The following is a 12,680-nucleotide window of genomic DNA, read 5'->3' as shown; positions in this document are numbered from 1 at the left end:
AACAACAACTTGCGAAGCTTCAAACCAGGAAAGCAATCAAGGATTCATTTAAATAGAGCTCAGCTGCAGCGAAAACTGGGAGCCCCCGTTACAGAGACAAAACACATTAATTGTGAAATCAGAGGTTCAGAAGGTCAGAGGTTCTGTCTTTTGGCGCCTTGCAAAAAATAATGGTGACATGCTATTCAGTGGGTCAAAATCCCTTTAAAAAGCTCATATTGATACTCTTAAATACGTTCCCTAAATAAAGGTGGAAAAAAGTACTTTAGAAAACAGTTACCTAACACCACCAGAAAAGCTGTATTTTGGCAGAATCACACAGTTCCTTATGGCTTTTTCCTGCTTAATTCTGAAATAATTGTGCTTAGCAGTAAAATGAATCTCTATATCCTGTCGAGAGTAAGGAGCCACAGTAGCATTGTATATTGGGACACCTTCAATCTAGCTTTTACCTTTCCCCCCAATTTTGAGATTTTTCCTGGTGAAAATAGAACGATCTAAAATGTTTTAAAGGTTTTAACGGAACCTTTAAAACATGTTTTTTTTTAAAAAGACCCATTCATTTAAAGAGCGCAACTGAAGAACACTTTTCAAGAAGGAACCAGCAAATACCATTTTCCCAATAAAGGCCATCATGTTGGAAATGATCATTTAAAAAAGAAAGTACAGTTATAAAAACAGACATTGGCATCACTTGCTTTCCTTTTACATCAATCACTCATACAGAAGCAACGCTAATTAACAGAATTCACTCTCCTCAGTTGAACAGCTGTATGAACATAGGGAGCTGATTAACTTTCTCTACAGGTATACCTACATGTGACAGAAAATCAGCTTTATCTCCACACAGCTCTGGTTACACCAGGCAGTGTAATCGTAAAATATAAAGCTTTGAGCTATAAAAAAATATTTAAATATGTTCAGGCCAGTTGTCTGTGATTTATTTTAGACAAATTCTAAACACATTGTTTACTTAAAGTGTATAAAAGGTTCAGAAACAGGGGTGTCCAAGACTGGTCCTCAAGAGCCACTGTCCAGTAGGTTTTTATGCCATCTTTAAATCTCCAGCATCTTAGGAAGAAGGAAGGGCTTCGCCCTGTCCAATTAAGCAAATGACGAGCTCAATTAGGTCATTAAGGGCTCGGCTGAGAAGAAAACCAGAAACCCTCTGGGCACCTATGCTCAAAAACCTTTCAAATTCAGTTTCATTTTTTTTAAATCTACTCTTTAAGTTCTTCCTTCCACAAATATGCATTTGGTCAGTCACTCCCTGGGTTTTCCTTTTTTTTCCGAAGTGCAGAATGAATCTCTCTTTTAAAACGGGTGACCTGTCCAGTAGGCCGGTCCGTGTGTAGAATTATGGCCAGGGATGGACACCCCCGGTTTAGATGTTCGCTCCGGAAGTTCTCTTAGGCAAGAGGCCAGAGCTACTTTGACAAAACCGCAGTAAGTCTCCAACACATTACTTTTCTAATCAGCTAAGAGACTCAATGAATGTTAAGCCCACTTGTCTGAAAAATACTCCCACCCTTCTGACCACCTCTGAAAAACCTCACCTTAACCCCCCCCCCACCCCCAAAGCATAAAGCATACAAAAAGACAGGGCTGTTCCTCGCAGGCCTTCCACCCTTCCTGTCAACCGAAGACATGGCTCCGGGAAGGAAAGAATGTTCCTGCTCGTAAAACAGTGAAACATCCTCAGAAAACACAAATTCAACAGCTGCTTCGCCGGTGTTGATCTTGAAATCTGAAGTTTAACTGCTGTTCTCTGAGCTGCTTCTGCCTCACAGCCTGGGCTTTCAACAGCACTGTGACAGGACTGCGCCCACTCCATCGTGCTGGTCAGGCACCACTGTGGTAGTAGTGGGCCTTCTGCTTATCTGGCTGCTGCTGAGCTCCTCAACCCTCCCCTTCCAGTAGTCGAGGCACTTACGAGCATGTCAGGCGAAGAGACAAGAGGAGGAATCTGAAAGCTTGGCACATAGGAAACCAAATTCTGCTTTTTCCATCTCTGGCGTGAACTTTTAAGTTCCCGTTTGCCAGTGATGATAAAGCTGACATAGACCTGACAGCGATGCTATTTGTATGCGCTCCTGCAAGTTTTGACTAACGTACGTCAATGCAACAAGTCTTGTTTTGCCAACATTTTCTTGTTGGTTTAAAACCACCACGTCTACAGGTGGGCTTGCTTGAATTATTTTCCATTTAAATTGTCAAGAGCTTGCATGACCTGAAAAAAAAAAAAAACCTGATGTATTTCCTACTTAATCGATTGATCTTGACAAAGCCTTGTGCGAACATCAGTAGAAGACCTTTGTGATCAATTCAGAGAGCTGTTCACTCCTATCATTCCACCCCCCATCATTCCACCCCAAACCCCTCAAAGAAAACCAATCGCACAACCAAAAGCAAAACTGAACCGGACGTTGGAATCCCTGCTGAAATATCTGAAACTGAAAAATGATTTTTTTAAAAAGATAGGGAAATGTTCTTGAGACCCTGCATCAGGCTTTCCCTTCGCCCCCGTGCCTGTTGCCTGACGTCCGGCTACAGCTCGTCGTGCTCTTTGGTCTCCTGGTCCTTCAGCTTGAATTCCTCTGCTGTGATCTTGCCGTCGCCGTTGCGGTCCTGGTTGGAGAACATGTTGTCGATTATCCTGTACGCGTCGTAGCCCGGCGCCAGCCTCCCTTTGCCCGTCGACACCTGGCGGTGGATGTAGTCCGAGAACTGCCGGGGAAACAGAGCGGTCGTGTCAGTCCAGCAGCGGAAAACGTGGCCCTTACTCGTGGCCCCGGGGCCCCGGGGCCCTGAGGGACAACAGCCTTTTCCGTCCGCCCAACCGTTTTCTACCCTCTCCGTCCAAGTCAAGGTCACGGGGCAGACAGAGCGTATTCCAGCTGACGGGACGCCAGTCCCTCGCAGGGCAGAGAGACCAACACTGACACGCACACACTCACACTCACTGGTCAGTACCTGGATGGGAGACCTCCTGGGAAAAACTAAGGTCGCTCACCCTGCGGTCCAGGTGGGTCCTAATGCCCCAGTATGGTGACGGGGACACTAGACTGTAAACAGGCGCCGTCCTTCGGATGAGACGTAAAACCGAGGTCCTGACTCTCTGTGGTCATTAAAAATCCCAGGGCGTTTCTCGAAAAGAGTAGGGGTGTTACCCCGGCGTCCTGGGCAAATTTCCCATTGGCCTTTACCAATCATGGCCTCCTAATAACCCCCCTCTATGAATTGGCTACATTACTCTGCTCTCCTCCCCACTGATAGCTGATGTGTGGGGAGCGGACTGGTGCACTATTGCTGCTGTTGCATCATCCAGGTGGAGCTGCACACTGGTGGAGGTGGAGGGGATCACCATTACCTGTAAAGCGCTTTGAGTGGAGTGTCCAGAAAAGCGCTATATAAATGTAAGCAATTATTATTATTATTCTTGTGCTAGAAAAAAAAATACGAAAACCTTCTAATTCCGAACTCAACTCAAAACAGGAAATGTTTGGCTAATATGCATCTGTCTGCTCCTACACTGACGGCACCCACCTCAGTAGAGTCCACGTGTCCATCCTTGTTCTTGTCCATCTCGGTGAAGAGATCGTCCGACACCTCGCTGTTCCAGATAAACATGTAGCCCTCCGGCAGCCCCTCCTCCATATCCACCATCTCGATGTCGAACACGAGCACCGCGCTGCCCGGCACCTCTCCTTCTGCACGGGCACAACACAGGCCAGCACATCAGTCACCATGGCAGCCATGCCACACAAGCCAGCTCAACCCTCCAGCATGTTAGCTGCGCTCCACAGCACTCTGTCCCACACAACAGATCTGATGGTATCCAGCACTGTACCCTTAAAAAAAAAGGAATCTGGAATGTCAGGTTTATAGACTGTATCTCCCTACACTGGAGCAAACCAGGTGTGAGCCTGGTCAGTACCTGGATGGGAGACCTCCTGGGAAAGCTAAGGCTACTGCTGGAAGAGGTGTTAGTGGGGCCAGCAGGGGGCGCTCACCCTGCAGTCTGTGCGGGTCCTAATGACCCAGTATAGTGACGGGGACACTATACTATAAAAAGGCGCCGTCCTTCGTATTAGACGTTTTGACTCTCCGTGGTAAAAAATCCCAGGGCGTTTCTCGAAATGAGTAGGAGGGTTACCCTGGTGTCCTGTCCAAATTTCCCCCTGATCTTTACTAATCATGGCCTCCTATTAATCTCCATCTCTGAACTGGTCTCCTCCCCACTAACAGCTGATGTGTAGGGAGAGTACTGGTGCACTCTGGCCACATCATCCAGGTGGGGCTGCACACTGGTGGTGGTGGAGGGGATCCCCATTACCTGTAAAGCGCTATGAGTGGAGTGTCCAGAAAAGCACGGTTTAAGTATAAGTGTAAGATATTATTATTACCATGACATTCACTATTATTACTACTATTACGATTACTTTCACTATTATTACTATTGCTGTTGTTGTAGCTGTTATGGACTGAAGATGAGAGATCTCACCAACTCCTCTCTCCCCGTAGCCCAGGTGTGGGGGGATGACGAGGGTCCGTTTCTCTCCCACGCACATGTCCTCCAGGCCCATTTCCATTCCCAGGACCACCTGCCCAGAGCCCAGCACCACGTTGTACGTTTTCCCATAGCTGTGTCTGCCACCAAAAATGAGTTACGAAGTCAGGTTTCCACCCCAGAGGCAAGGACAGAAAACACAAAAAGACAGCCGCTCTCTTGAAAAGCATACAGGCAGGAAGACGGGAAACAGGCGAAGGCAGAGTTTATCTTTAAAACGCAAAGCACATTTCGCCAGACTGTGCCCGATGATCCGATTAAAGGGAAACTGCGGTGCCAGTGTCTCAGAACAGTTATTGAATCTTGGTAACAAAATAAAACCATTGACGGTATAGAAAAATTTCACACGTTCCGAATCATGCATAAAATCAGTAATTTTGTGAAAGTACCGTAAGTCGCCATGTTGTCGCTAACCTTTGGTCTCCTCACGCGCAGGAGCGAAAGTGCGAAAGAATTGCGGTGTGAAGCGGCCCTTCCTGCTCACTAGTCACTGTGATGACTAATGTAAAGCGCTGTGCGAGCAAATAAGTACAGATTGTACAGCAGACGTTTCAGCGCAGAAATGTTCCAACGTGGTCTACATGCAGCGTTAACAAGTAGCATTTGTCGGCAAAACCGTCGCAAAGTCGAGAGCAGTATTTCTAGTAAAAGATGATGTATTCACAAGCCTGCCTGTTTAAAACGTAATAGGGACACTTCGCCTCACCAGATGTTTCGTTGGCTCGTTCCGAATCGCAGAACATGGCGCTGGGCATACCCGGAAGTTTTGTCTACTCCGTGATGTAAATTGGATTGGTTTTACATGTTGCTGCGTACATTTTACTTTCATTGTGGCTTGAAATGCGCTCGTCAGTGCTGACTATTTCTGACCCAGAAATACAAAAGTAGCCTTGCTGTTCCCCTTCCGGAGAGTCCCAGTCCTCTGCCCTCCGCACTCACGTGGAGTCGATGAAGGTCCCGTCCATCAGAGAGGCGTTGTAGTGGTACTTGACGAAGTCTCCTTTCTTGCTCTGCACTTTGCAGTCATCAGGTTTGAAGAGGGTTTTGATCTCCACCGAGTCCGACGGGTTGTGGAAGTCGATTATATGAACGTCAAAGACCAGCACAGCTGAACCAGGAATCTTGGTACCTAAACATTACAAAGAAGAAAGGTCCAGTAGCTAATACTTTTTATCTTACGTTTCTTCTGTGCTTATTACAAGGTCTACACCCTATCTTTGCATGTAATGTAGTTAGTACATGTCAGAGTATCGGTGTCATTATGTAAACCCCCCCACCGTCAGTGCATTTGTTTTCTTTCCGTCGGGAAATTGGGCAAAAAGCTGCCTTCTAAACAGAGCTGTAGAACCTCGAATCATGGCCATTTCCAGACAACTAGGAGCACCTGTGTGTGGTCACATTTTCGCTAAACTTAAGGCAAGGGAGTTACCAGCATGCGCCGTGTTTCAAGTTTTTTTGGGTCATATTATACGAGAGCATGATTATTTCAGGCCCACTCAGGCTCTGTTCTCAGGCACGTTTCCACACGATGGGGCCTTACCTGTGCCCTCCTCACCGTAGGCCAGGTGAGGCGGGATAATGATCCTCCTTCTCTCCCCAATACACACTCCCAGCAAGCCCTCGTCCATGCCGGCGATGACGTAGCCCTTCCCGATGTAGGTGTCGTAGGTGCGGTTCCGGGAATAGCTAATGGGGAAATAGGCAGCGGTAAGCAAACAGCCGGGCCACGGACAGTCGTCATCTGCACATCGACGGTCCCGATTTGTTTTTCCAAAATGCCCTAACGCTGTCGTGAAATAAGGATGAGTGCCCGAGGAGACGTCACGCCCCGTGCCAGATGAGCTAGGTGTGCCACCTGCTCTGTGATCTCGGGAGCTTGTTAGCTCAGTTTTATTTGCCATTCCTATCGATCGGAACAGATAGCCAATTTCGGATAAGGCCTGAAATCAAATTTGCGGGCTGGGATCCCAAAATCCTCGGTTTACCTGGAATCGAAGAGGGTTCCGTCCAGCAGAGTGCCGTTGTAATGGTATCTCATGAAGTCCCCGGATTTGCTCTTCCTCGGGCAGGACTCCGGAACGACCTGATTCTCCACGGCGATGCTGTCTTTAGGGTTGTGGAAGTCCAGCAGGACAACATCGAAAACGAGAGAGGCCTGCCCGGGAATGTCACTGCCTGAGGAGACAGGGGGAGAGGGAACTCAGAAACGAGAACTCCAGCCGGAGCGGGTCGGCGTGGGGAAGGAGCCATTGCTGACAGATCGCCTAAAACGGGGTAAAAACGGGCGCTTGAAAACAAAGTCATGCTCGTTCCCCCCCCGCGGACTCGTCTTCCGGACCTACCGTCTCCGTTCTCGCCGTAACCGAGGAAGGGCGGCACCGTGATGACGCGTTTCTCCCCCACGCACATTCCCAGCAGCCCCTGGTCCATGCCAGCGATCAGCCAACCAATTCCAACGTAGGTGTCGTACGTGTGCAGACGGGTGTGGCTGGAGAGAACAGAGAAGGGGAGATACAGCAGGGAGACACAGAAGGATTAAAAAAAACTGGCCGCTTAAAACGCACGAGGACGGACTTTTTTCAGGGTCACGTTTTTAAGAAAACAGAGCACCCACCCTGTGAAAGAAGCGTGTCGCCAGGGTGAAAGTAAGCTTGAGGGAAAATAGAAATCTAAAAGAATCTCATAAGGTTATGAGTTAAGAAATTGGTAAAGGTGCTCGGGGTAATGTCGTCGGGCGGCTGACACCAGGGCAGCCCCAGCAGCTGAATCAGTACTAATTCTGGCCAGAGGTCAGTCAGCTCCCAGTGAAGAAACGACCCCGATGCTACGACGTCAGCGGCTCACTGCCTGCGCTTACCAGCCCTGCCTGTGCCGGGATCGGACGTAAATACACAACTGGCAATTGGGAGGGTAAAATAAAAAAACTTTAAAAGATTTTAAAAAGTAAAAAACGAATCCAGAAATGTATACAGTTTATACAGCATCTACCTTGTGTATATACATGGGAAAAGGAGCGCTCATGTGAGATCTAGGCCTCTGAGCTCTAAAAGTTCAAAACAGGGGGATTATTTGTATTATGCGGGTAATAAAGGAAACAGGCCTAAAGAGTAAGTGCAGTGAAGTGTCTGTGGTGATTGTCCACAGACACAGGAGATTGTCTCACCTGGAGTCAAACAAGGTGCCGTCCAGTAAAGTCCCATTGTAATGGTATCGCACGAAGTCGGACACCTGGACGGTGCGGCTGCAGTTCTCGGGCTTGTAGTAGGTCTGGATCTGGATTTTGTCCTCGGGGTTCCAGATGTCCACCATCAGCACGTCAAAGTGGAGGATGGAGTCAGGAGGGATGACATCACCTATCGGTGCAGCACGAGGCACAGGACAAAAGATCAGCCGGATTTCCGATCCTTTCCTCAGCTCCTCTCAAGTCTTTAGCATTGCTGAAAGTTCCCATTATATTTCGCAGAAGCTTCTGTGACATAACTCAGTTTTAAAACATAGTATTGCGGCAAACTGGAATTCTTGAAAGCACTGTTCGCAACGGGAACGGGAAAGTAACAAATGCGTCTTTTTTCCTCTCATTTCTTGTGCTGTCTTTCCGTTCCAGCTTGAATGAGTGCACGCTTTTCTCTTTTTGCCCAAGGCAGGATGATTTGCAAAAGGAATAAAAAATACATTCGCTAATAAACCACATGTCCTGTTCAGTGTATTATCCTCCCTCTGCATTGTGATCCTGAATCCCCCTACAAGAATGCATCTCACACGTCCCAAAACAGCTACATGATGCGTATCGGACCCAGGCGCAAACCTAAACACTCCGGTCGCTTGGTTAAAGAGTGAAAAGAGACGTACAGTATCTGCATCTGCTGTGCTCTCTGATCAGTTTTCCCTTTTTGAGGGGGGATGAGCGTCAATCAATTCTGCTCATTTGCCCTCGGTCCGACCCGCAGGGGAAGCCGGTTTCGAGCTGTAGCCCTGCAGGAGAGGAGTTAGGGCCGGATCCCAGCACCCCCGTCTTCCCCACCTCTCCCCTCCCCCTCCCGGCCAGGCCAGTCCGAACACGCACCACCAGCTCCGGCATTCCAGGTCTCCTGCAGCCCCCCCTCCCTCAGACTGTCTCCTGCCGGTAAACCCCACCCGCGGCAGCCCGAGCCGGTCTGTAATTTCACTCAGACTCTGAAGATGTGCTGCTTTTTACTACTCAGGGGGGACGAAGAGACTCCCGCTGGCCAGGGGAAAAAAATCACCCCGACAAATCCCGGCCATTTGCAAGGCCTTCTGGGAGACTAATTCCCCTTTCACGTGCGTTAACTCCGGCGGCGGCCTCGGAGGTTTCCCAGCAGGCAGTGCTGGCAGAGCGAGTGGGAGCTCAAGTGGAACGTGTTCACCGTGAGGGGAAGGAACGTTAAGCGAGCCGCCCCCTTGCCCAAAATGCCACCCTTGTCCTTCTCTTCCTTGTTAGCAGAGCCATACTGACCACGGTGACAGCAGGCACTGGCGTCCAGCAGCCTCGGGACAGGCTCATCCCACTGAACTGCAACCTGCAGCCCAGAGCGGACATAGCAAAGGCTTTTGTTCCCCTCTTCCCCATCACACTGCGCTTGATTAAAGATACCTGGGTTAAAGACGGTCTTTCCTGCTTGTGGGTACATGTTTAGAATAGGGAGACAGGTCCCATTTTATTTGTGGCTTCCAGGTTTTGCAGGGAGAGAGATGTAACTGCAGGTTGTATTGCATTTATTTAGAAGGCAGCTTATCTCTTATTTTGTTTTCTGTGTGACGATGATGTTATTCCTCTGAAACGCCCTGTCTGTACATACCGTAAATAAGATAAGATCACTTTATTGGCCCAATTTCTTGTATTAGGAATTTGTCTTTTTGCATACCCCAGCTTGCTCTCCATGAAACACACAGACAGGGAGAGAAGCTGGGGGTCAGAGCGCATTTATATGGCACCCCTGGAGCAGTTGGGGTTAGGGGCCTTGCTCAGGGGCCCACAGGATACGAACCAGCAACCTTCCAGCCACAGGCACAGATCCTTAGCCACAGAGCCCCCGCACTGTATGGTAACTTGTGCGTTGTATGTTTTTTTGTGTGAAGCGTAGTGTTAGTATCGTCATTGTTAATGAACATTTGTTGGACCCATTGTGCCTGAATTATTACTCTGCTCATGCAAGCTGTGCCAGAGAATAAACAATTCACATGCCTCTAATTATACCGACCCCTTGGGTATGTTCCAGAGAAATCACTGAAAAGTCGGGGGTTGTGAGTAATTATCTCACCACCCAGTCGATTCCTGATTTCCACCATTTTTGTAATCCCACCCCCATTTGTAACAACAACAATAACAATAATTTCAAAATATCTTTGGTTTGGGGCAGAAAAATCGTCATGGAGAATGTAAGGCGGACGTTACCATAGCCTTCCTTCCCATAGGCCATCTGTGGAGGGATTTTAATGAGCCGTCTCTCGTTCACACACGCTCCGACCAGGCCCTTGTCCATCCCCTCGATGAGCTGCTTCTTCCCCACATACACGTTATAGGTCGAGCCCCTGTCGTAGCTGCAGGAGAGAGGCAAGTGTCACACGCAAACTAGAAGAAATTCCTCCCGCTCCGACTTTTTTTTTTTAAAAACTTCAGATTTAGTCGACACGTTAACAAGCAGTGACCAGCCCTGGTCCTGGAGAGCCACAATCTCAACGGTGGTCTAGGTCACCCAGCTAACATCCGAGAGGAATCTGGACCACGTCGGTCTTCGATTGATCACTTACTGCAGGGAGGGGGGACACATAAGAGTCCGCGTAATTGTCCGATCAGAGGAGCTTGGAGAATGGACGTGAAAATACCAACAGCCTGTAATTCGCTAGGAGCACAGCTGGCCAATGCTTGTGCCACATGTTTAATGTGGGGGGGGCGGTGTGTCTGTCTGCAGAGTTTCAAGGCCAGTGTACAGTCACGGTAAACCCGAAGAGCTTGGAACAGCTGTGAAAACCGGCTCAATTAAGCCGGTAACCAGCCGTTTCACTCTTCAAAGAGCTGGTACAAAAGCCTGCGGGGTTTATAAGCTTTAAAAAACCATCGAATTCATGACTCATCTTGAACCTCCCAAGTGGCAGCCTACTGCCACCCCCTACCCCGGGGGTGGGGGGTTCCGAATTACTGGGAAGTACGGCTATCTGCGCTTTCACAACTGCTTGTTAGAAGAGAGCAGAAAAGAAAACGCCACAAAGGGAAAAAAAAGTGCACTCCGGTTGGCGAATGTGTTTCAGGAACAAAATGGGTTATTTTCACTTATTGACAAAACCTGTGCTCGTCGATGAAGCAGCTGCAGTATTGAAGCAATTATTAAGAGTGTGGTCCGAGTGAGGAAAAGCGTCATCACGCAGTTACTTGGCAATCAGAGCTACAGGAGTTAGAGGGAATATGAGACTGCGCTAACCCGGATGCGTATTCAAGAACATCTTTAGCCTCGGGATATGAAGTTTGTTGAAAGAAAAAGCTACGGTTTTAAGTATAATGATTTGCAATACATTACTCTGGTATAAATATGTTTTTTTTAAAAAACGATGTTTTGCATAAGTTTTTATATTCTTCACTAGGCAAATTCCTAATTCTGCTAGCCTTTCAGATCTTTACAAAAAGCAGACCGCACGCCGTACATTTTTGTTGGAAATGTGTGTTGAGCCGGAAACATTTTTGAAACATGCTCATTTGAAAGATCCCTTTATTTTAAAGAGCTGCTCTCCTCGGCAAAAGGACTGCGGGCGCCGGCATCCCCTCAGAGCGCAGGCGAAACGTTGTTGCTTGCGTGGCCACTTCCAGCTACTCTGCAAGTTACTGCTAATGAAAAACAGGCACGGTGTCCCGAGACGCACACCAATACATGGAACCGCAGAGTAAAAACAAGCCCCAGCCCCAGCCCCTCCTCACCTGGAATCAAACTTCTTGTTGTCGGGGAAAGTGCCGTGGTAGTGATACCTCACGAAGTCCCCCGGTTTAACAGCCCGAACGCACTCGTCCGGCACGAAAGTTTTCTCGATCACGACGTCGTCCAAGGGAACGGGCGGCGCGTTGCAAGCGGCGAAAGCAATCAAAAGCGCTAGAAAAAACATTGACTGCAACCCGTAACTCATTTTCTCTTTCTTTAGTTAAAAAGGTGTTAGCTATGTCTAGGTGAATTAGGACCGTTATGTGGCTCTATCAGTCCTCGGATAAGCACTCTCCCCGTGGCTCCACACAGCTCCTCCTGTTGTCCCGGTAGCTCCTGCCTCTCTCGGTTTGGGAGCGAAAGCGCAGAACTGAATGAAACGCAACCTCCCTCCCCCCCCTTCAGAGATTTGTAAACGTGTAGCACCGGCCCAGCATCTCCTCTGGCCGGAAATCTGCACGAACATGTTTCTGAATTTCATCCGAGTCAAGATGGATGGCCGCTTCGTGGTCCATCTGCCAGGTCGTCACGAATTCGAAGGCGTTCTCCTCCGGTTACAGTCCACCTTAGTTATTTTTAGTTTTCTAAGAGGATAAATCGGTTCGGGAAACTGGAAAAATGGGAATGTGATACAAGGACCCCTCAAAAAAGGCCAAGGCGTGGGCTTCCACCTACGTGGCACTGTTTTTTTTTTCACATTTTCTGCGGTTTGGGGCTATTTTTTTCAACAATTTGCGTGTATTAAGACTTGGCTACGATAGAGCACTAAATATAGCAAACTACAGAGATCTACAACTGTGTATATATATATAAAAACACTTTAATTAAAAAGTAGACTTTATAAACCACTTATTCCGCTATTTTGTTTTAGAAATGTCACTGCCTACTAATCGTAGTTTGTTACTACAAAAGTTTGTTACTCTTTGAAATATAATATTTAGTATAATTTCTGTCACTAACTCTAAAAACACTAAAATAGGTGCACAAAACGTAACAGCATATATTATGTAGACTTGAATTCCAACATAGATCTTGATCAATGTGCCGAAAAAAAGTCTCCCTTCATATAGGGTCTTCTGTTTTAATCTTTATGGGATTACATTGTATTCTTATTTATATTAATCTTAATTATATTATTTTTATATTCTTGATATAAATATTTTGCATTATAATTTTCCCTGGAT

At 47.6% G+C, this 12,680-nt stretch overlaps 1 protein-coding gene across 1 annotated transcript; it reads right to left on the bottom strand.

Moving 5' to 3' along the window:
• Positions 1-614: 614 nt before the first annotated feature.
• Positions 615-11,927, bottom strand: fkbp9 (FKBP prolyl isomerase 9). The gene is made up of 10 exons (XM_088602062.1): positions 11,499-11,927; positions 9,984-10,129; positions 7,734-7,923; positions 6,913-7,058; positions 6,556-6,745; positions 6,111-6,256; positions 5,510-5,699; positions 4,505-4,650; positions 3,547-3,710; positions 615-2,727 (listed from the first exon to the last, which is right to left on the bottom strand). Exons 1-10 carry the CDS (start codon positions 11,699-11,701, stop codon positions 2,548-2,550), a joined length of 1,701 nt encoding a protein of 566 aa, XP_088458188.1. The 5' UTR covers positions 11,702-11,927; the 3' UTR covers positions 615-2,547.
• Positions 11,928-12,680: the final 753 nt, after the last annotated feature.

Source organism: Lepisosteus platostomus, chromosome 12 (genome assembly GCF_059453375.1).
Source record: "Lepisosteus platostomus isolate fLepPlt1 chromosome 12, fLepPlt1.hap1, whole genome shotgun sequence".
Taxonomy (NCBI): domain Eukaryota; kingdom Metazoa; phylum Chordata; class Actinopteri; order Semionotiformes; family Lepisosteidae; genus Lepisosteus; species Lepisosteus platostomus.
The sequence above is the reverse complement of the archived record's forward strand: the minus strand, read 5'-3'. Positions and strand labels throughout refer to the sequence as shown.

What these genes read in the sequence shown, in the direction of transcription:
- fkbp9 (XM_088602062.1), bottom strand. Translation starts at nt 11,701, where the DNA reads ATGAGTTACGGGTTGCAGTCAATGTTTTTTCTAGCGCTTTTGATTGCT. An exon ending in TTACGGCGAGAACGGAGACG is followed by an intron (nt 6,746 to 6,912) that starts GTAGGTCCGGAA and finishes CTGTCTCCTCAG; the next exon opens with GCAGTGACATTCCCGGGCAG. An exon ending in GACACGTGGACTCTACTGAG is followed by an intron (nt 2,728 to 3,546) that starts GTGGGTGCCGTC and finishes TTTCCCCGGCAG; the next exon opens with TTCTCGGACTACATCCACCG.